At 42.0% G+C, this 23,658-nt stretch overlaps 2 protein-coding genes and 1 long non-coding RNA gene across 5 annotated transcripts in view; 2 read left to right on the forward strand and 1 right to left on the reverse strand.

The window, feature by feature from the left end:
- The first annotated feature begins 1,201 nt into the window (after positions 1–1,201).
- hoxb7a (homeobox B7a) lies at positions 1,202–7,987 on the forward strand. The gene is made up of 2 exons (XM_018698435.2): positions 1,202–1,891; positions 6,910–7,987. The coding sequence occupies exons 1-2, from the start codon at positions 1,321–1,323 to the stop codon at positions 7,185–7,187; spliced, it is 849 nt and encodes a 282-aa protein (XP_018553951.1). The 5' UTR covers positions 1,202–1,320; the 3' UTR covers positions 7,188–7,987.
- A 4,027-nt stretch (positions 7,988–12,014) lies between these two features.
- hoxb3a (homeobox B3a) overlaps positions 12,015–23,658 on the forward strand; it is a 91,622-nt gene continuing 79,978 nt past the window's right edge. For all 3 annotated transcript variants that reach the window (XM_018698427.2, XM_018698425.2, XM_051073803.1), the window contains exon 1: positions 12,015–12,912. The gene's annotated coding sequence lies outside the window, so the exon portion shown is untranslated. The remainder of the gene's footprint in view (positions 12,913–23,658) is intronic.
- On the reverse strand, positions 19,275–23,622 carry LOC108898533 (uncharacterized). Its single transcript, XR_001963450.2, has 2 exons — positions 21,146–23,622; positions 19,275–20,188 (listed from the first exon to the last, which is right to left on the reverse strand). It is a non-coding gene; the product is annotated as an uncharacterized LOC108898533 (long non-coding RNA).

Below are 23,658 nucleotides of genomic sequence, written 5' to 3' on the forward strand. Positions count from 1 at the left end.
GTTCTATCAATGTTTGTGGATTAAACAAACAAACCCTCTCTTTCTAATCCTATAATTGCCCCACATCCTTCCCTGAATTTTACACACACACATAACTCCTCTTTGGTTTGGTAAACATTACATTCAGCACAGAGATTTTATCCTCCTGGACTCAGTGTTGCGTGGCGAGGAAAGGTCAACGTCACAGGTACAGATCTAAGGTGCACGGGGCCGAGCACCTGCAGGCCAGGTGAGTTTCCTCTATTGGCTAAGTATCCGGGGCCAGGGAAGAGAGCTAACCAGACCTTATCTTGAATGGTCTGGAGAGTGGAGACACAGGAGGTACTTACGCCATCAGTTACGTTCAATCTTTTTTTCTGTTAGGAATTTATAATGGAATCGGTGAATGCGTTTCTTCTCTGAAACATCAATTCTCGGTTGCTTCAACACCCACGGAGAGGCCTACTTTTGTTTGCTTAGCTTACAGCTCCAATATTTCAAGGCTCAGGACACAGTGTTGAGAAAAAAGTAACCCATAATTCTCCATGTTTTGATTATTAGCTGGATTAAAGTGGTTTGCGGCCTCTTGTAGCCAAAGCTGCTGCAGTCTTTCATCCTGAGCTTTATTGCAGAACGATTTTCAAAATGACACGTTTGAGTGCTTTCATATACGTCCCTCACTTCCTGTAATGCTGTTTACACGGTCGTCGTCGATTACTCTGCTTGCTGGGAGCTAACAACAGCCCGTTTTGTGGTGCTGTGTGGGACCCTCTCTCTCTCACACGTGTGGTCTTTACATATGGGTTTCGATAATACCTTGAAAACAGGGTGAATCCGTCTCCTCTTTTAGTCCTCTACTACTTTACACACTTCCAATCAATATCACATCTAACGGTGTTTTCCGCTTTTAGTGGACAACTTCAGTCTAAGCTGGATATTTGTCAGCCTCAGCCGTTTTGTTTTCCAACTCCATGCGCGCGGTGATTAGTGGACACGTTCCGAGCTGCTGCCTATTGATTGTATAATACAGATTGCATTGTAAGCTGTGTGTGTGTGTGTGTGTGTGTGTGTGTGTGTGTGTGCTGCAGCGGTCACTCCGTGTGTGTTGCAGCTAATTTCTCCTATTATAATACTGCATCCGGAGGGAACCCCGGTCGGTCATTGGGCATTTTGACATCACGTGGGCCCGTGGTCACGTGGTCCGCGAGTTAATGGAAGGGAGGGGAGGAGAAGAGTGGGGTGGGGTGATTTTTTGTGTGTAAATCTAGACAGTTATACTCCGCCAATAATTCACGGTCGACATTAAACCGCCCCAGGTCTACAAATCAACAGCGCCAAATTATGAGTTCGCTCCACTTTGCCAATGCGCTGTTTTCCAAATACCAACAAGCCGCTGCGAGCTGCTCCGCTCTGCTCCTCACAGACTCTTCAACTTCTCCCTCCCCGTCTTCCTCTGCTTGTCCTGCCGCGTCTTCTTCGTGCGCCCTCGTTTCCAGCGGATATCACCACCATCATGTCTCCAATGGGAGAGGCAGCGGAAGACTCCCTTTCCCTCCCCCCTCCTCCTCTTCTCCCTCCTCCTCCTCCTCCTTTTCCTCCTCCTCTACTTCCTCATGGTTCTGTTTGTCTCTTTCGGGACTAAACGGGAGCAGCGGGGTTACTCAGCCCGGTGCGCATCCTCTGAACCCTGCAGAAATACGCACAGGAGGGGCTTATACCGCGCAGGGAGCCGTACCGCTGCGCTCCTCTCTGCAGAGATGCGCCGCGGAGCCGTTCTCCGGTCCGCCTGAGCACTGCTCGCTGGCCGCCAGGCTTCCCGAGTCGGCCTGCAGGATGCAGAGACGCAGAGAGCAGCAGCAGTCCCAGCTAAACCAAGAGAGGCTCCGAATTTACCCTTGGATGAGAAGCTCAGGTGAGGAGTAGGGGAGTGGGAGTGGGAGGGGGAGGGGGAGCCTGGGATTGAAAAGTTATGAGAGCTAATTTGTGAGGCCTCACAGGTGAGTTGGAGCGAGAGAGGCGGGGGTGGGAAGGTGGGGGGGTGGAGGGGGATAATGTTTTCGTAAGAAGAGGGTAGTGATGGTGGTGGTCGGGAGAGGGGGGTATTATTTCGACCCAATAATTATGTTAAGCGCTCTTTAAACTGTTGGCCCGGTTGCGCAGCGGCCACTGCCGGTAGCTGAACTATGCCTGTCTCTCCTATTCTCTCTGCCACTTTTTTTACAACCTCTCTCTCTCTTTGCAGATCTTTTATGGCTCGGCGACCTCCATAAAACCATAATTTAAGACTTGCTGAATATTCATTAGGTGGTATTGTTTTAAGAATTGGACAGGGGAGCGCAGGGGTGACTGGAGTATTATACCACACTGAAACTGAAGAAAATCTTCAGACAAAGTCTTCTCCCTCTCCCGGTGTTCACGGCTAACGCTCATATTCAGTCTTTAGCTCAGTTCAGCTCAGCCTGTCAGTCCTGATAGTCTTATGTTTCTCTGTCAGTACTAGCTGACCCACTGAAAGCCTATTGTGCTATTGTACTGTCTCCACAACCCGCTAATACTATAAACACTATAAATTTGCAGATGGGTTTGATCTCTGAATGCCTGCCCTTTCTACACGTTGTAAAAGCGGGCTTTGTGCGACGGCAGCGGGACGGATGCTGAATGGATGCGGGGCCTCGGAGCCTCGAACCACAACAAACACACACAGCACAAAGACTAGTTTTATGCTTGGATTAAAATAGTGAATGGTGGCGCGTCAAAACTGGGAGATATGGTGAGATTGTTTGTGCTATAAGTGAAGGAGAAGTTGTTACTCTCAAAAACAGCGACGCGGAACCTCGAGACACGAGTTGGTTAAAGCTGTAGATTCTTTTTCTCGGCGCCTCTGCACAAATTTGGTTTATGTTGAAAACCGGTGCATCAACTCTGTGTTTGAATGTAATCAGCTTTTTTTTTTTTTTTTAATTAAATGAGTTTTCTCTCTTCTCAGAAAGAAGAGAAAGAACACACACACACACACACACACACACACACACACACACTTAAATTGTTTTTGGAGAAATCAGGTCTCTGCTTATTAGCAGGAGCCTCTTGGCAGCAATGTGTGTGTGTAGCAGTGTTTCTGCTATTCATTTGGAGAGTTGTAATAAAGAGGATGAAAAGAAGAAAACTAAATCATGAGATGAAAAGTGGGCTATTGTTGCGTTTTACAGTCATGAAGTCAGATAAATTCGTTTGGGGCTTTTGTTTTGTTAACCAGAGCAGAGAGGGCAACAAAAGATCAAATATTATAAAAATGTTGTTTAAAAAAACAATCAGATAAAATATGCTTTAAATTCATGGCCGTGATATGAAGAAAACTATTTTGGAAATGGAGGCTACAGATCTGTAAGAATACTACAGTCACAATTTTAATAATTACTATCATAAAAAGTAAAGGAGAAAACAGAGGAAGGAAACTAGAAAATATATAAATAAAACACACACACACACACTTATAAAACAAGTGCTGTGTTAATGTGTTTATATGCACGTATGCGCGTCCCGGTGAGAGCTCGAGCGCCTCCCTTAATATAGGCTCGTGTTTGTCTCATTTTGCCAGTGTTAACGGGAACATCCGGGACTCGGCTTTTCCCTCCAATCATCTTCCGATGCCTTGGATCGCAATCGGATCTAAATTAAAATCTATAAATTCGTTATACAAGCTGGCTGGTTAGATTCACACCCCCACCCTACACACACACACACACACACACACACACACACACACACATAGTGAGATAGAAGAGATAAAAATAAATACGTTACCTTTGTTTTTCCCTTCCCTTTGTGTGTGTGTGTGTGTGTGTGTGTGTGTGTGTGTGTGTGTTTGAGAGAGAGAGAGAGAGAGAGAGCATGTTGGGCTGTAGCAGGATTTTTGAAATGCTGAACCCAAGTCTCCCAGACACCTAACCCTCTGAATTCATTTGGATTTTTTGAGAATTTAGTCATTGTCAGTTGTTAAATTAATAATCTGATTTCTGTGCATTTTATTTTCTGACATGGATGTCTTATTTTTATTTCAAAATCATCTTTCACAGAAATACTGAATCCTTTTATGACTTGGTATCAAACCCTAATCCAGTCTGGAATATGCCACCAGCGCCAAGCATTAAAAACTGTCAGGATCTGAACTAATTGGCTATAATTTAATACATTTTTACATTTACATTTAGGAGTAATGCAAGGCGCTGTTTGAAATTAGCTTTGAATTGAATTGGGCTGCTCAATACACCCTTAATTCTTTACTTATTTCTTGCTGATTTAAAATCTGTGAATTTTAATTATGTTGAGTGTAAAAATCACTGGAGTCAGCCTGTACAATACCCACCATGTGTGAAATAAGATTTTTAGTGTAGAATGTAAACTACCCTCAGGTTGCTAAAAGCCCAAATTCCCAGACAGAATACAGAGGACATGACCTCAGTGTCCTCAGTGCTGGTCATGTGTGGGCAGCAGTCCTGCAGTGAGGGTAATAAAACTCTTATCTTCTGTGTCAAATTACAGTCCGGACAGTGAGGGCCTGTAGTCTTTGCCAGAGAAGGCTTAAAATCAATATCAAATCAATGTAATTCAATTTAAAAAAAAATCTTTTTTGAGCTCATTAACATCCAGAAAACCAGGCAGCTGGAGGCTGTGGATTTATGTCCAGGAGATTTATGTCAGACCTGGGGAAAGGTATCTGCTGCAGAAATGTGGTGGCTTTAGCTGATGATTAAAGAAGTGAAAACATAGAGACTATAAGTTGTCAATCAGATGACCCAGCTGCTCACTGTTTTGCCCTGTGAGGACACCAACAGAAAATCTTCTGTCACGTGTTTACGAGCCTGCACTAAATACCAGCTAATGCTGTTAAAGCCTGCACAACAGTCACAAAGCCCAGGCTGATTTTTTTAGAGGCTGGTCACTGCTTTTTGTTGCCACTCAGATGACCTGCAGTGTGAGCTAAGGTATATGTCAAGATTATCTGGCAGAAGAGCAGAAATGTAGCCTACAGAGATGCTAACGTTTCCCTGTGGCAGAGTTCAGCAACAGCCTGGTATAATCCAAAGCTCAAATCGTAATCCTCAGTGTTACCTCCCGGAGGCTTTGGTGCAGCAGACAGAGTTTTCTTTTCATGGGAATCTGCAGAGGAAATGAGTTGAGATGTTTCTGTGGCCCATAGACGACCTCTGTGTGGTGAAAATGTGACCCAGTTTCTCTTTAACCTTCAGGCACTGTGTGACCTCATGAAGACAGGAGGTCAGCATGATTTCAGTGGTCTTACTCAGCACTGATCTGTGCATATTTGACATGAAGACCAATTGATTTTTGTTCTTTGAATCAAATTAGTAACGCTCTAACGCGTCATGTCTATTGTACACTAACAGCCTGACTCTCAGCATATTACTAACCACCGTATGTGTCTGTTTCTGTTTCTGCTAACTTTATTAATTGAAGGAACTTTGCACTGAGAGCTCCTCCACAGGACATCACACATAGAGTCAGTCAGATTTTGCTCTCTCTTTCAACCCCAAATTCCCTACTTAATTGTGTAGTTGACTCAAAGCTGCATGCATCTCTTTTAAGGGTAAACAGTGTGTGAAGTAAATATTGAGCACTGGTCCACACAGTGGCTGAAACCACAGTTTAACCACATAATTTAGTAACTGTTTTATGGTGTTTACCCAGCCACATGTCAAATGGGTTCACCAGGAAGTGGAGGTGGCAACAAGTGGCCTCCAGACTTGGACTGAGACTAGTGAACAAAACTAAGATAGTGGTTAAAAAGTTCAAAGTATTTATTTAATCATTCATTTTGGAAATCAGTGTAATTTCAGTTGGGCTATTGATTAAGAAAGTAAAGAGGCTTCATTCAAGTTTACTGCTATTGCTACATTTAAAGTGAGTGACCATTATGTTTAGATTGTGCATATGCAAAAATGTAGTCAAAGTAAACCAATATACTATGATGCCATTTTAAAATATATATATTTCTAATAAAAATATTTCTTATAATTCAGTAGTTCGTGGCAGTTTGAAATTGATTTTTTTTTTTTTTTTGCATGTTTTGATATTCAGATATTTCCTGTCTGTTAATGATCTGACACATTTCCTTTTCACAATAATATTTCCTTTAGGGTGACGTTTTAAAAATTCATCAGTGAAATGGAGGGACATTTTGGGAGCATTGCTGTGTGTGTTTCCACCAGAAAACAAACCAAAAACAAACACAACAAAAACTGAAAGACACAATAATGAGGCTCTGGCTCAGAATCCCCAGTTTTAAATCAAGAGTATGACGTAATAAATCATAATTAGTTCTGTGTACTATCTCAAACCTTTAAGAGAAAATTCAGATTTTTTAAATATTTGAACTGTTTTCTTTTATCTTTGTCATTCCTGACGCTTTGTTTAATTCCAGGCAGAAAACAGTATCCTGAACCGAAACATCACCTCAACCCCACACACCAGGTCAAAACCTACAGTAAATCAGGAGTACGGCATAATATGTCAACATCTGTACTTACTGAGTCAAAACAGACATGAGTTGAGATAAGTTTGACTTTGAGATAACACTGTAAGGAATGTTTTTAACGTATAATCTGGTTATTGTGACCTGTGAGGTCCAGGATAATATTTTACCGCAGAATATCACAGTTTTGATTTAGCGTTATATTCTTTCGTCCATTGTTGTCTTTTTCTGGAGGAAATGGATTTCCATTGGATACTAAGAAGTATTCATCAGCAGCGATATTTTATATTACAAAGACATTGTTTTTGGCTGGACTGCAGGTTGTGTGAAATATTATGAATCCGGTGTAACACCTGTCCGCTACATCCCATCAGTCCGCGGTGGAACACTACGGGTGTGTGTGGGAGAGACTTGGTTCACGTGTGATCTTGTGTTCGCAGGCGCTGACAGGAGGCGCGGCCGGCAGACGTACACGCGACACCAGACGCTGGAGCTGGAGAAGGAGTTCCACTTCAACCGGTACCTCACGAGACGACGAAGGGTAGAGGTCGCACACGCGCTCTGCCTCACGGAGCGACAAATAAAGATCTGGTTCCAGAACCGGAGGATGAAGTGGAAGAAGGAGAACAGGGTGAGTGAGACCGGATCCCCAGCGACATCTCTACCGGCGGCTGACGAACACGAAGAGGAGGCTGATGAGGAGGAGGGAATGAACTAATCCTCCACAGGACGCTCTCAGATACAAACAGTAACAACGTTTTTCAGCTCTTAGGTCTCAAATGATATTTCGCTGGTGGTGTAGACTTACCCGAAAAAAGTGACCTTCGCTCTGCAGTCAGGTTATTATCATCCAGCAAACAACTGCCAGTCTGAGAAACGGTCAGAGACACATTTCAAATGTAACTTAGAAGATACACGTAGCTGTTTGCTGTAGTATTTAGATGAATGTACTTAGTCTATTTCAGGTTAGAGAGAAGGCAGCCTGTTCTCTAAACAACAGTGGGACAAAGTCATCACACTACCAACTCATTTAATGATGAAAGATTACGTATTAATGATAAAAACAGCATGTTATCCTGAAGATAAAATGTTGTAGGGATGGAATTATAACTTGTGTCAGCAGGGCTGGAACCAGACTTTACATACTGAAACAATACTGATTTCATTAGTCCTCCACCAACTTATTTTCTTTTTGCGACGCCACCAAGCAAACGCTGTACACTTCTCTAGCTATTTAATCAATAATGCCACATTCTAAAAATCTGTTTTATTATTTAAACTTCTAAAAAAAAAAAATTCTCCTACAGTCTAAATGTTCCAAAGTCTTCTGTAAATGTATCTCTAGTGGAGGATTATCTATTTAGACTATTGTCCAAGACTGTCATTTGTTTGCTTGTTTTTATTTTTTTCCTGTTAATGCTGACATATTATAATGAATATCAAACCTTCAACTGTGCAACTGTGATTTAATAATAATCAATAAAATTCTTTGTCTGTCAGTGTGACATTGTTGAGAAATGGCTGTTTTGGAGTTTAGTCATGTCTCTTAGCTGTGTCCTTCTTTTCCTGTATGTATGTAAATAATAATAATAATAATAAATGTTAACTACAATTAACTTGTCGCCACATATTTTAGTTTCCCTCTTCCCTGGATATATTCCAAGACTGTAGTATTTTTGTGGTTGTGTTGGAAGACAAAACTTACAGCGCAAAAATAATATGAATAATATTACAACAACCGCTGTTACACTGTCAGGCATCATTTATGGTCTGAGACCGACTTCAACACGTGGTTTTCTAAATCTGGATTACTTTTCTGGACAAATCTTTGTTTCAACAGCTCTTATTTCACCCAGCCACGAGACGCTTTGGAAATATTTTATGACAAGGTAAGTAAGAAAACAGGACTCTAAATACTGCAGAGTGTTGTCAGTTTGGATTCTCATCAGGCAGTTCATGAGGCAGATGAAGCTCATGTTCATTCAGGTCAGGTGTGATCGGTCTCTTCATTCAGTCAGTGTAGAAACAGTCTCTATGATTCTTCTCTCATCAGAAGTCAGTTAACGCTTCATGCAGTTCAAACCGTGAATGAATCTGCCTCTTAAACTAAAGTAAATAAATCAAATGTGAAATTATACATGTGAATTCTGCTTGGGCAAAAAAATTTGGCTTCGACGTTTACACCAAACATTTTGTGTTTAAGATGAAAAGAGGTTTGATGTTACGTTCTGACCTTTCTACACATGTTTAAACGTTCTGACAGGAGAATATGAACGGTCACATGTTCAGATAAAAGAGACTATTTTTGTGTTCCCACGATATTTCCTTCAACAACTTCACAAAGAACACGGTGGCTTCATGTGTTAATCAAAGTTCCCCCCCTATAGAAAAGAATGTTTCCAGAAGTGTCATTTTCAAATTACAGTATTAAGTTCTAATAATCCTTTATAGGCTTCACTTTGACTTGAGGGTGTCATCATTAGTTTCACAGATTATAAACCTCTGTAACGAGCACCAACGTGCTCTTAAAATATCCTCCTCACCTTGTTTACAGGTTTAAATGTATTAATGGTCCCCCCCCCCCCCCCCCCCCCCCCCCCCGACTGTTACAGCTAATAGAACTCAAAGTTAACGTTTTTAGCATTTACGCTTCCATCTTTATATTTACACAGAGAAAACTGATTACTAATCTTCCAACTGCACAGGCATGTTTATATGTTTCACATGTACATAACATAAATCTAAATCTACAACACTGAAAAACGGACAACTGCATCCGATACTCAAAAAACAAAAGATTCAGAACACCTCCATGCGCTGATGAAGACCATGAGGTGTGGTTGAAAACTCCAGGAGAATATAGTAACTACTTGAGTCATCGCATTAGCACACCTTTTTTCCTTCTTCAAAAATAAATGAATTCAGTTAGTTAGTTTCTGAAACTGTCTAACGCTTAACACACTGCCACACAACCTGAATCCACATATAAAATGCTGTATTTTGACTTGGTTGTCTGTATATGTTGCACTCAGGTATCTTCATCGCTCTTCATCTGAAAATTGTACCAACAACCTACAAATTGTTTTCCCTCATCATCAGTTCGATCATCATATATTCGATAAGAATGACTTTAATGTATAACAATCGTCTCATAATTAACTTGACTGAAATACTGCACAGGTATTTACTGCCTACAAACAGATTTTTCTATGTAATTGCAACGAACACAAACATCGATAATACAATTACACAGAACGTATAGATTTTTTTCTTTTAAAATAAAGTTGACGTCGGAGCTTTAAGGTTACATGAATCTTATTTTGAAGCCTAACTGAAGTGTCTGTGGTTTAAAACAAGAAGAAGAGATTGATTTTTAAACTTTACCTCCTCTTAACTGAGAAAGACTCTTAAAATCTAATCTCTCTGCAAAAACCGCCTCGGGCAGTTTCCCACCTCTTACCTGAGTCACACTGCAGCTACAACAACACCCAGGTCTGCTCCTATGAAAGTGCACAAGTATTCACCAAATCCAAACGCAATTTCTAGGAGACAGGGTTGCCTATGAAAGTCCTCTGCAGTCTGGAAAGCAAAAAAAGAGCACATAAAGCTGTGGAAAGCGTTGGTGAGTGGGGGGATGTTATAGCAGGTTCTAATGTCTTTATTGCGCCCATGAAAAGGCCGGAAACCCCAATAAAAGCAACAAACACACAAAGGGATCGAGCGGCCTGTTTGTGCCTCCTGCTCTGTGCTGTTGCTTTATTCTCTATTAATTTTTAACTTGTGAAATTAGCATAGAGGAAGCGTTGGATCCGCGTCTCCTTCTAACCAGACACCATGAGATTTGGAAAGGTCACGTGTGGGTCACTGGAGGTTTAAAATCAAGTTTTCTGGGTTTAATAATGTGTGGACTAAGTCTGCATGTCGTCTGTGCTGTGAACTGATTTTGTATAACCATCCAAGCTCCGTTTGAGACACTGTTTTTTTTCTTTTCTTTTTCGTCCTGGTGATAACTGCTTGGATGGACAGAAATTCTTGCTTTATTCGTGAGCTAAATTCCTAAATGTAAAATTGCTTTGTGATAGGCTACAAACAGAAGAAGACGGGACTGAGGAAACGAGCAATATGGGGCAGAGCTGTCAGGGTATACTGTGTAGGCTGCTGTCGGTTACATGCGGATCACTGCGGCTGCAAAATCGGATCTGTTGGACCTTTAAATGTGGCTAAATTCCTTGTCCATAACACTAGCTTAGGTGTATATAAGTTCTGGGTTCTAGCGTTGTTGAAGTGGCAAACGATTTTTTTTTTTATCCTACTGCAGCAAAGGAGTCAGCATCTAATTTAAGATTCAGGAGGCGTTAGATTGGGGCTCAGGTTCCTGTGTGGGAGGACAAGAACTTCGCTAACAAATACAAATAGATGCATTTAAATATTTAACATGTGGAGAGAAAACAGCGGAGAAAACTAATTCCTCTCCGGTCGTTCAGGTGTGTTTTCACATCTTTCCTATGAAGCAGATTCATCTCCTCTCGCGTTGGACTGGTTATAACAGTAAAGAAAGGTTTGTGTTTTAAAAAAAAAATCTCTGCAATGTGTCTTTGCAGTGACTCTGAGCGCCATGCGGCTCCGGGCCTACAGGCCGTTAAAACTGTGATGCTTTGCCGCAATGCGAAATCGCTTTTACGCACGACGTTTTAGGCCCGCACCAACAGGGGTTTGGCGGCCCGGCGGTGCAGGTGATGCTGCTGTGTCTGCAGATCATTTTAGAGAGTTCACACTGAACACTGCACAGTGTACTATACTATATTTCATCTCCCTGCAGGTTGGTAGATAGAAGAGGAGAGGACGCCTCTGTATGTAACCTGTTAAAATAACACGTCTCACCATCATGTAAACGAGGTGACTGCTGATAATGACATTTGAATGTTTTCAACCATGAAACAGATTTTTCCAGCACTGTGGCGGTCACCGCTGTTCTCCGTTTTCCTGCGTTATGGTGCAGCCACCTAGACAGTCAGGCGTCATTCCAACACGCCTGTTCCCGGATGTACATCTAGGTAACTTGGCCGTCTTATGAGACACTGCTGAGGTTTACTCACACCGGACAACATCACTACACCGATTATTGGTGGTGTGAATAATTCAGAAAAAATGTATTCTTGTGTTCACAGTAAATGCAGAGCAGTGGCATGGAAATATTCTTATCTTCAAATCCACATTGTCATTAACATCAGAATTTCACGTATCTGACGATCAGTCTGTTTGAATCTATTTTTTTTTTCTTTTGTTTTTTTACCTCTTGGGTTTGAAAATTAAAAAAAGTGCACCAGGATACAGACTTATCTCTGACGTGATGCATTCACATTCAGGTCCACCATCAGCACATAAACAGCAGTCTGTCGTTAATACACTGTGTTACCTTCAAACAACACAAATACTGATATTAAAAAGCACAGGAACCAGGAAAACACAAGCTACATTTCCCATCTTCTCTTTGTTTTGGAGGCTGCTTGCTTTTTTAAAGAGGGCGGAAGAAGAAGAAAATGGCGGCGGAGAGAATGAGAGAAAGAGAAGGAGCAGCTCCCCTCTAACAGCACTCCATGAAGAAATGCAATAAATTCCTTGTTGTTTTATGAAAATTTACAACTTTGTGATACAAGTTTATGAGTGGCCGCGCGCGGGGATTGGCCGACGGGCTGGTCATGTGGACGCGCTTAACGTGAACATGAACTTTTTATGATTTCCCAAGCGGCTATATTGCTGCTGCACTCGGCTCCGGCCCGAACAGCCGCTTCTCCTCCCCTGCTCTGCCTGGGGCTCGCGAGGCGTCGCGCGGAACCCGGCGACCGCGAGGAAATTAACGCCCAACTATAATTAAACGGACTAGTTAATGAGAATTGTAGTTGTGACTATGGAAACCGGCACGGGGAGACGTTGACAACAACCCGCCCCCCTCCCCCCTCCTCCTCTTCTCGCTCTTCCTCCTCGCTATGGCTCCGTGCTCCGTCTGGTCTCGTGCTGCCGTTTACGCTAAATCTGAGGACCGAGGTGGGGGACAGTTCTGCTGTGAGGAGGCGAAGAAGAAGCGAGACCGAGACCGGGAAAACCGTCTCGGAAGAAAAGCTAATTATTTCTCATTTTTATTTGACATTTTATTCAATTTGTCACTTGTCTCCGCGAGGATGGTGGTGATGCGGTGATGAAGATGACGACGGTGTTTTGACGACCGGGTGACAACAGGGGAACGCACCCCCTCCCCTACAATGCCTCCTCCTCCTCATCCTCACCTCCTCGCGCCGCCACCCCTCCATCCAATTATCATCCATCCATCCGGTCTACACACGGTAGGGCTGTCTCGTGCCATTCCGGGGTGCCTGGCTGCCTGCATGCGGGACGCCGAAGTAAACTGCAGGTGTGTGGGGCTCGTGGCGGATTATCAACAAACGGTAAGAGTCGTTCATGCACGTTCCTCCTCTGGCAGTGTAGCGCGCGCCGCTGCACACGCATTGTTACAGGAGCAAAACAAGTCAAAGTGTAGAGCTGTGCGTGATTCTGCCTCTGGTTGATACATTAACGCTGTAAACGGGCAGCTACCTTTCCATCTAAAGATGAATGCGTCTCCTGGCTGGATTAGGCTGCATGATGAATTATCCAGATGAACTGGCTCTCTAAGTGGTGGGATTAAGCTGCGAAAGAGACATCCATCGGCTAAAAGTCGGCTGTTTGAGATCCGGAAGATTAGCTCACGTCTTTTTGCCCAAAGCGGCGCATGGTGAACGAAGGGAGGGGGTAGATGTTCAGAGAGAGAGAGAGACTGGCTTTGATGTGAGGGCAGGTGTGCTGGGTTTGTTGAATCTACATTTTAATCACTTATGTGAATTCGTTTTTTAAAGAGCAGAGGCTTTGGTTTGGGCATTTTACCGGCTGTTTCTTATTTGGTGTGTTCAGCAGGCTTCAGGTAAACTGTCTCCTTCTGCCTCAGTCTCTCCCTTTGTGCTCTCGGTGTGTGTGTGTTTTTAATTGCTTCACTTCCAGATCTCAGTGAAAGAGCTTCCAGGTTCTTTCAACTGATTGACAGACTGTGTGTGAGAGTGTGTGTTTGTGAGTGTGTGTGTTCAGACACAAGAATGTTTTTCTGTCTCGGTCCGGCCAGCCCACTTTTATGACTTTGTTTCCCTTCTCATTTCCTCCCTGCGGCGCCCGGGCTGTTTTTTAAGCCTACAGCTAACTGGTCAGACCCCCCCCACACACACACACACACACATACACACCCCTCACCCCCACAACCAACCCTCAAACACATCTGCACGTCTGTCTGTCTTCTCTACGGTCTCCAATTTGTTGCTGTCTCAAATATCAAACACCTCTACAGGAGAGAATCCCCTCATCCTAAACACACACACATGCACATGTTGGTCTTACTGTAGTTGTGAGGACACTCCCTGACATTACACATTCCCTAGTCCCCTATCCTAACCTCAGCCATGACAACCATACCTAACCACAACCCTTAACCCAAAACTAAACTTAATTCTAACCAGAACACAAAAACCAAGTCTTAACAGGTCTTCTGAATGTGTGTCAAGACGTAGTACTGGCCCACTACTGGATTTTTTTCCCCGTTGTTTCGGTTTTCCTGCGTAATGGTGATTCACCCCGGAGCTGCTCTCATTCAAACACCCTTTTCACCAGGTCTACATCTAGGAAGCAGTGTCTTTATGAGACACTGCACCAGACACTGGCCTCGCACAACAGCCCAGCACCAAATACTGGTGCTGTGAATAATGCAGAGATTCCTGTAGGAGCATTAAAGGTGGAAACATTCTTATTTTCACATCAACAAAATGTCAGTAATAGCAGACTTTTAAATAAACATCAATTAGAGAGAATGGAAGCAGTAGCTTGTTCATTCTGCGGTGACAGATTATGACGCGTTGTATTTATAAAGTTGTACCTGATGATGAGTCTTTTTAATCACATGTGAGTGAGGTTCAGCCAAATGTTACCACACCGCAACACAAGCCCTGTGAAGATAAAGGTGTTTCTCACTCCTCAGAAAAATAGCCATGCAATACACACACACACACACACACACACACACACACACACATAGTGATACATAAGAAGATTTTCTTCCACTGGGCTAAAAATTATTGCACATCATCTTTTAAAAACACTTGTAAATGTCAACACATGGCAGTTCATAACTGAAATGAATTAGGGAATATTTACATGATTTAGATTCGAGGTGACTATTGGTTTGTGTTTAAGGCTGACTAGTACAGACTAATACACCACTGACAAGTGACCTATTATTATTAAGAGGCTGACTTCAAAAAAACATTAAAAACATGTAGTGGACACTGCGTGCAACATGCAATGTGTATTATTATTATTATTATTATTATTATCATTATTATTATTATTATTAGCAGCAGCAGCATTATTATTAGCAGTAGTAGTATTAATGCAGCTCATGGTTGTATTTTTGCACTCTCGGAGGTAGGTTACTTTTCCACACACTCTTGCCAACCTTTCACTTTTTCCCTCGCTGTGTGTTGTTTTCTGTGAAACTAACATTTAATACCAGCACTGTGTCCGCTGTTCCGACGTGTATCTAAATGAACTGCAGCTTGTGTAGAGTAATGTTTAAAGTTTAGAGTAATACAGTGATAATGTTTAGATCATTTTTTTAGATCATTTTTTATTTTTTTATTTTTTTCTCAAAGCCATGGAGAAATCTGCAGTTGGTTTTCTGTCATAAAGCGCTGATGTGGAAACAAACGGTTAACGGTCAAACTTTTCGTTTAGTTTTTTTTCCCAAAATAAACCAAAAGACGCACTCAAAGACATTTGTACAGAGACACATTCACATTCATGCATTTTGGACAGTTTGGGATTTCCGCTGTCTGCCCCTTCTCCTCACTCGCTCTGTAGTAGGTGACTCCGGACAGGCGCTGACACATTCCACTGAACATCACGAACACCTCTGACTGGAGACATTCTTTTTCTGCTGGAAAATGGTCAACTGCAGGTCTCTGACCAACAAAATATCCCGGACTGTATGAATCTGGAATCAATACAGTCACTTCTCCTCCCTTCCGAACCAATAGGTAAATAATGAAGTTCTCATCAGTTCTCAAACAGAGAATCATCAGTGTATAGAGGTCAAGCAGTGACTGCTTTGACTTTACTTCTGCTCGCAATAATTAAACAATACTGGCATATATGTTGTAGTGACCGGCTGCGTTTCCCATATGCGTGATATTGGCTGAGTATTTCCTTGTGTTTTATTTAGAATTAGTCTGTTCGTGCTGCAACGCTGTCACCAAACAAAACAGCCCGGTCTTATGAAAACGTCGCCTGTGTTTGATGAATTTAATGTTAATAAACCGGTTGCTCACTTCGTTACCACGATATAAACATGTCTCCGCTGAACTGGCTCATGTTTAATTAAAACGTATAAGATCATGTGTGTAAAAGAGAAGACCCAAGAAACACACTGTAACGCCTGCACAGTCTTATTAAATATCAAATCTATATTTATAAATAATATAAATCTAATCTATTGCCCTCATTTACTATCGCTCTTTTTGCTGCTAGTATATACTACTATTTTGTTAATATAGATATTTACCATATTGAATTATATGATAATTTAATAATTTATTATAATAATCTCATACTTATTCATATTATATTTTTCATTGCTGCCCAGTTCTGACAGAAGCAGTAATTCTGTCTTCTTTATGATCTGTAGCAGCAGTGTTAGTATTAACAGTGTGTGCTGTGTGTGCATCAACAAGGAGCTTAAGTCAAGATCATATTTATACGTTTATTTATATAAACATGTATTTGTACGCCACATTTATACTATCAGCAAAGATCAACCAATCCATCACATGCAGGCAATCTGTATATCATATACCAGCCATACTGAGTCACGAGTTTACCGTCTGGAGGCTGTTGAAATATAAATGTATTAATTGACCCTGAAAACAACATCAGATATAAACACTGTAATGTGTTAATAGATGACGTGTAGGGGACTGATTCTCTCTCTTCCTGGTTTCCCGGGTTATGGAGGAGCGGTGGATGCACCGACACACAGCCGGGACCTTGCTGCTGTTCGGCGGAGGTGCTCGACAATGAGCCTCCCTGAAAGCCCCAGTGCGCTCCTGCAAAACACTTTGGTGCCATCTAGCGTCACGTCTAAAATAGTAGCAAACATGCCCACATAAACACAACACACACACACACACACACACACTCATATTTCGTTCTCATGATAATGCCCACTCGTCAGTGACTCTTACACACACATGCTATGTTTCCTGCTAATAATTTGTTCATCGTAGTTTCGATGTGCTGCTGGCCACTTGTGTGTGTATGTGTGTGAATGTGTGTGTGCTTTGTGTTGTATCAGTTGTTCACAAACTCACAATGTGCCCGCGACTTGACTTTGTTGTCCTCTTCGGATTTAAAGCTGAGCAGGCAGCTCGAGTGTGAGCGTGTTTATATGTGTGAGGAGCACATTTTGTCTTTTGTCTCGTGGTTGTCGGCTCCCCTCTGTCTCTCTTTGATGTAAACCTAGACAAAGACAGATTTGTGGCATGGAAAGAGAGAGAGAGACGCTGCTCTCTCTCTCTCTCTCTCTCTCCTCTCTCTCTCTCTCTCTCTCTCTCTAAGCCTAGGCCTGGCTGCTGTTACACTGTGGGGAATGATGCATGGTCGAAGCCTTGTGTGCACAAGAACACACAAGCGCGCCTAAATTGGTTGTGTGCTTGTGTGCGTGCGCGCGCTCGCGCCCGTGCGCGTTGTGCCCAAGGAAACAGAAGCTTGGGATGCAAAATTTGGTCAGGGTCGTTGTTTCGATAAAGCAACAAAGCAACGTGTGTGTGTGTGTGTGTGTGTGTGTGTGTGTGTAAACTAATAACTCGTCCTTGCTCTGTGACTTCATCATCTTTACTGGCGCTCATCTGCAGATCTGCTGTGCAACCCCCCAAATATATGCACTCAGGTGTGGGTGTGTTCATTTGTGCGTGTGATCATTTGAAAGACCCTTGTGGAGGGAAGGTGGGGGGGGAGGCAGTAATCCACGGTGCTGTGTTTAATTTATGACCCCAGCATCATCTGACTTTAATCCGGCATTCAAAATCAACTTCAGCACATTAAGATCAGATGGAAAATCAATATTCCCCCCCTCCCATCTATTTCTTCTCCACATCCAAACACCTCGATTGGATTTTCTGTGTAGTGAGATTATGATTATCAGGACGGTGGTATCAGAGAGGAATTCCACATTATTATTATGCTGCAAATGCATCACCGTATTCATGCAAAGTGTCTTCTCACTTTGGTAATTGTAGGCTCAGAGGTAAAGACATAAAAACATTCATTAGCAACTGAAACGTAGGCCTATCTATATATATATATATATATAGTCAGACAACAAATAGTAATATAATATGATGACATCAGATGTGTATTTTATTTCCACTTGATTTTATCATTATTTTTATTTTTATTGCAATAACAACTGGTTGTGTTTAATGTTTAATGGCTTTGATACAATAACACATTTGGACTAAAATAGGTTTAATAACTTACGTTTCTGATGACGTGCACTTGCTTGTGCGCGTGTCCGCCTCTTGTTATTTAGCAGAAACTTAGACTAAAACAAGTGGCCCTCCCCGTGATGCTGCATTCATCCGTGCGTTAATTTTTAACTCATCCCGGGGCCCTTCTGTGGCCGAGGGCTCGCGCCCACCGGTAACAGTCCGATGAACTGACCTACAGCACGAGCTCACGGTGCCGTGAAGGACACAGTCAGCCGGCTCGTGCTGCCTGGAAACGATAAATACATTAAAACCAAAAAACACTGGTCAGGCATTTTCTTCCAGTTTGTCATTAACTCGCGCAGGGGTCGGTCAGCGCGCGCACACACATGCACGTTTCCTACGCAGTATACCGAGCCCTACATAAACACCTACATCACTGTAGCCGAGGGAAGTTAAACTAAATACTAATACTAGCTTATCAAAAAGCTCAAATCAATAAATAAACCTTATATCTTTAATAAACTTTTCGACCACCCAGTGATCATTCCATAAGACTGTCCGTTTTTCTGAATGTATTTTCTTTTACGTAGCCTACTGTTGTATTTCTAAATGGGTCTGACGGGTTACTAATTTTAAATAATACAAAATACATTAATGGGTTTATATCGAAATTCCAAAACATGTAGGAAATATACTTTTATTGATAAAAAGAAAAATCATAATATTTTGAAAATAGAACTGCAGTAACAATCCCTGCTCTTCTGTCAGACGGTGAAGGAATATTTGACAAATTTTCTGGTTTCATTTTCTCTCTGCAACGCTTAAACAAGTTCCGTTAGTCGATAGAATAAATAGAGAAGGTTTAATTTCATAGACAGTTAGTCTAATTATTTCACAATACTTGTTAATAACGCTGTGTGAAATGCAGGCGGCTTGAGCATTGCCGAGGCTAAAATGAACCGCAGATGAACTGTACAGTGTGTGTGTGTGTGTGTGTGTGTGTGTGTGTGTGTGTGTGTGTGCTCCTTGTGTTCAGCACAGTATATTTGTTTATCTGCTGTTTGCTGCGGGCCTGTTTTTCAGTTCGTCACCATTCCTCGGACTTTACAAGGAGTCATAAATGGTCATAAAACCATAAAAGTCTCGAGGTCTCCCCTCTTTCTGTCTCTCCCTCTCTCTCCCTCTCTCTGTCTCTCTCTCTCTCACACACACACACACGGTACAAAAGAGCCATAAAGCTATAAAGCGGCAGTCTCACTCCTTCAGCTTTAATTGTCGATAATCTCTGAAGTTTCTCAGATTCCTGGAGTTCCTTTAGCAGCTCTCAACTGTTTACACTGCGGCTCAATCACAGCTACACCAGTCTGATTTACTGCACACGACAGTGCAGGCTTAAAACGCACAGGCCTGTCCGTTATGAAAAACCTCCCCGTAACGATCATTCTGTTGCCGTTGAAAATCTTATAGAATATCTTACACATGATGGAGGTTATTATTATTTCTATTGTCTCACTGGTGGTGTCTCTAATGAGAGACATATTATCCTGTTTTGGTTTTAGCTTTCAGCCGTCTGAACTTTAATTTATTACTACTAGTAGTAAAAGTGAAGTTGTTGATGTTTAGTTGTAGTTTTTTATTCTCATATTATTATTATATTTACATAGTTATTGTTCTCATTTTATTCTCATAGTTTGCAAAAATGTAACCTAATGTCAATAAAAAGTATCTGAGTTCTTTAAAGCAGCCTGTTGATTGCATTGGTCATAGACTATATGTGGGCCTGTGTTGGTTTGAATAACCTGAACATAAAGGATAAAAGAAATCGCCTTTAAAGTTTCAGTCGGGGCCAGCTGCACAGCAACTGATGCCTGTTTCTCTCAATATTTAGCTACGGCAAGCAGTAAGGTTCAAGCCTGGTTAAACCACAGTAACCTATGGAACCCGTAAATAGAGAGACCGTTTCCCTTTAAGCCGTGTTCTTCTGTTCGTCTGTTTCTTTAGGTTGTGTTTCTCGTCTTCACTCTCTCTAACATAATAATCTGTTTCTTCCAACCAGACGCGCTTTGTCTCACACTTTCCAGTCTCCGTTTCCGGTCCCGAGTCTTCCTTTTTTTTCTGCCATTTGGTGAGATTTGCCTTCAGTTCTCCCAAAATGCAACACCTGCAACGACAGACAACCCGCTCAGTACAACAGGGCTGCACATGCGGTTAGCATGGACAGTATAAATATTTCAGGGCGGTCACATGATATTGCTGCCTTCACGTCCGATTGAATAATGCAGTTGGTCACATTAGCCTTGTAACTCAGTTTTATTATAGTGGGGCTAATACTGAGGCTAATATTTAGCTTCTCCTAGCATATGTAGCTTTAGCAACTGTGTTCAGGAATGATAAGAAATAATTTCATAACATCAGGTAGCTTATCTGTGAGCCATAGCCAAGACATAGGCTCTAGGTGTACTACCCTGTAGTTTTATGTCACGTGTTTTTAAAACATGTCATAATTCTACTTTAAGTTACCATGCTTATATTCCATGCTGTATTTTATTGTAATGACTCGTAAAGTGTGTGTATGTTTGAATAGAATTTCATGTGCTATTACTTAGGCCTAATGTTATTAGCCTGCACCTGTCATCAAGTTAAATCTGTCGGTCATATAGGATATTTTTAACATGTGTTATCTAATTCAATTGCATATACATGCAGGTTGGGCTAAAATTATCAGTAACAGCTCAGCCTTCATAGCTGACTTACTTATTAGGTGTTGCAAACTTCTCGATGCAGCATTTGATAGAAACACTCAGATTTCACCTGCTACGCCTGCCATTAATTTACACTGTGTGATACCATTCAATTCAACACGTTGGTTCTTCACAGCATATCAATCCAATCTTGTATCACACAAACGCAGCTCAGTTATTAACCTACTGTGTCAACACACTGGTGTTGGTTCTAATTGCTACACTGGATAAATCTAACTGTGCTAGTCCTCTCTCAGAGAGTCGTTTTTACCCTCCAGGCTGCGGAGCGGGTTCCGTTCATAGTATGCCAAAACCACAAACACGTTAAGACCGTGCTAATACAGAAAGGCTGTATATATATATAATAATAGTATTACCGTCCTGTGTGTGTCCCAGGCTGTAGGCCATGTCTGTCCTGCCCCGACTGTTAGTTCTCATTAATGATTAAACCACAGTCAGGTCCAACACAATGCTGCTGCTTCCCGTTCCCACAAAGCGGAGAGGAAACGGAGCGTCCTGCCAAAGAGGGAGAGAGAGGAGAGGGAGAGGGAGAGAGGGAGATAGAAAGAGAGAGGGGGAGAGCGATAGGGAGAGAAAGAGAGGGAGAGGGAGAGGTCAAAATGAAAGTTAAAAAGAGATTCCCCATCTGTCTGTGTGATCCTGCACAGAAAGGGATTAAACTTATGCGTCTCTCTGCTCTGTTACTTTGAAAACAAGAGAGAAGACACGGAGCAATGGAGAGTGAAGTAAAAGTAAAAATAGAGTCTTTGTCTCTATTTGTCAGTCGGACTGTCTGCAGTTTGGCCATGCAGACAAGTCAGAGCCTGTAGGGGAAACACAGAGAAAGACACAAAGAGGGAGACTTATTTATGGCCGCGATTATTTTACGACCTCAGCGACACATACTCCGTTTGTAAGTGCGAATGAAAAGCAGGCCGGGTCAGAAGAGGGGGGAGAGAAAGAGGAGAGAGGGTCAGTGGTGAGCTTGCTTTAAAATGTCTGAAAGTCTAAAGTACAAAATTAGTAGTGGGATAGTAGTATTAGTAGTAATAGTGTGTGTGTGTGTGTGTGTGTGTGTGTGTGTGTGTGTGTGTGTGTGTGTGTGTGTAGCTAGCTCCACTGTTACTACACGGTTTGGTTTTATTCATTACTTATTTGAGAAAATTCTTGTGTCTGTTGTGCGAGTAGCAGCCACAGTTACATTACAATAATCTAATAACACGTTTATGATAAGAATTTAGCCATAAAATGCAGTTCTCCATATATTATTATTGAAATTATTTTATTATAGTATTCGTGTAGTTAAATTAAAATTAAAACGTGAAATATTGACGATTATTATTTTTTTAATCAACTCAATATTTGTCTTTCAATGATCAGTTATTTATAAAAACAAAAATTAATCAGATGCTTGAGATTTTTTCCAGATTTTCATTAATTTAAACTTTTTTATATTTAGTTTGACTTGTACCGTTTTATTTAATTTTTAAGTTTTGTTATTTAGTTGCAAGTTGTTGTTATCATTAGCATTAATATTATCAATAATGATTCAGAATAATCTTTTTCCTGAATTGTCGGATGCGCTACAACGTGTGATATATGGAAAAGTACGTTTTTTTTTTCTCCGTAAGACTGCAGCGTGTATCATTTAGGCTAACTGTAAGCTGTTTGACTATATTTCACTGAATATATGACCATGATGGGAAAGGTTTCAGGCGCGAGGCTATAATCAGTGTCAAGAAGACGGCAAAAAAAAAAGAGGGAAACTTCAAGATTGTTTCTTTTCTTCTTCTCTCTATACATTTCAGCCTAATCAGTGTCAGAGGACAGACTAAATAATTCACTGCACACGGTGATCAAAAAGAACCGGCTCCTGCAGAAAACTCCTGGAACACTTGAGTTGGATTTTCCACAGGACAGCCCAGCCTGGACCTAAAACAGTATACCATTCACGGAGCAGGACACGAGACAGAGCAGCGTCACCCGGGTTATTTTAAATCAATAAAACATTAACAGCTATCGGATTATGCCCAGGAAAATCCCCTCCAGATTATCAATGACTCATCCAGTGGAGAAAAGAAGCACGATGAAGAAGAAGTCAGTGGAAGCCTCAGAACAGGACACACACATTGACTGGGGACATAAATCTACCCGCAAACCCAAATATACCAATTACAAATGCACAAACACCTCAATTATAGACCTGTATAGCCCACATTATATTGTAGGCTAACTCACATCCCGGCTGCACACACACACACACACACGGGATCACACATGAGTCGTGCGCGTTTCCGGTACTGATTTATGCTCGCCAAATTCATTTTAACGCGGTCGGTATTATCTGCAAAGCACCGGGAATATGTTTTATTATTCGGTTGCCTCTGGTGGTGCAGAAGCAAACCCGCCCCCCACCACCACCACCACCACCGCCCTCTCTTTCTCTATGTCTCTCAGGGAGGGCGCGCGTGCGTGTATGTGTGAGAGCTGCTGGCTTTTTTATGGGTCTAACAACAGACGGAGGAAGACACACGGGGAGAGAAAGAATCAATTTAACGCGCGGAGGATTCCGATGTGATTGCGCAATCTCACCGGGAACCGGAGGAAGATTAGAAAGAGAGATTGAATGAGAATTAGAAAGAGAGAAAGGGAGCGGGAGATTGAAGAAGGGAAATAGGAAAGGAGTAGGGGTGGAGGTGGGGGGGGTGTTCTATCCCCCCCCCATCTCTTCCTCTCGGGGCGAACGAATACCAGACACAGAAGCTCCCCATTGGTCAGTCTGAGGTCAGCTGGTCTTTTCCTCCCCACCTAACATCCCTCGTCACCCCATCCCGTCTTCTCCGCACACAAACGCACACACACACACGCACACACTCTCTCTCTTGTTCTT

This window comes from Lates calcarifer, linkage group LG11, assembly GCF_001640805.2.
Source record: "Lates calcarifer isolate ASB-BC8 linkage group LG11, TLL_Latcal_v3, whole genome shotgun sequence".
In the NCBI taxonomy this organism is placed as follows: domain Eukaryota; kingdom Metazoa; phylum Chordata; class Actinopteri; family Centropomidae; genus Lates; species Lates calcarifer.

Excerpts from the sequence above, each read along its gene's own strand:
- hoxb7a (XM_018698435.2), top strand. The coding sequence starts at position 1,321 with ATGAGTTCGCTCCACTTTGCCAATGCGCTGTTTTCCAAATACCAACAA. Across the intron at positions 1,892-6,909 it reads CCCTTGGATGAGAAGCTCAG|GCGCTGACAGGAGGCGCGGC; the intron begins GTGAGGAGTAGG and ends TTGTGTTCGCAG.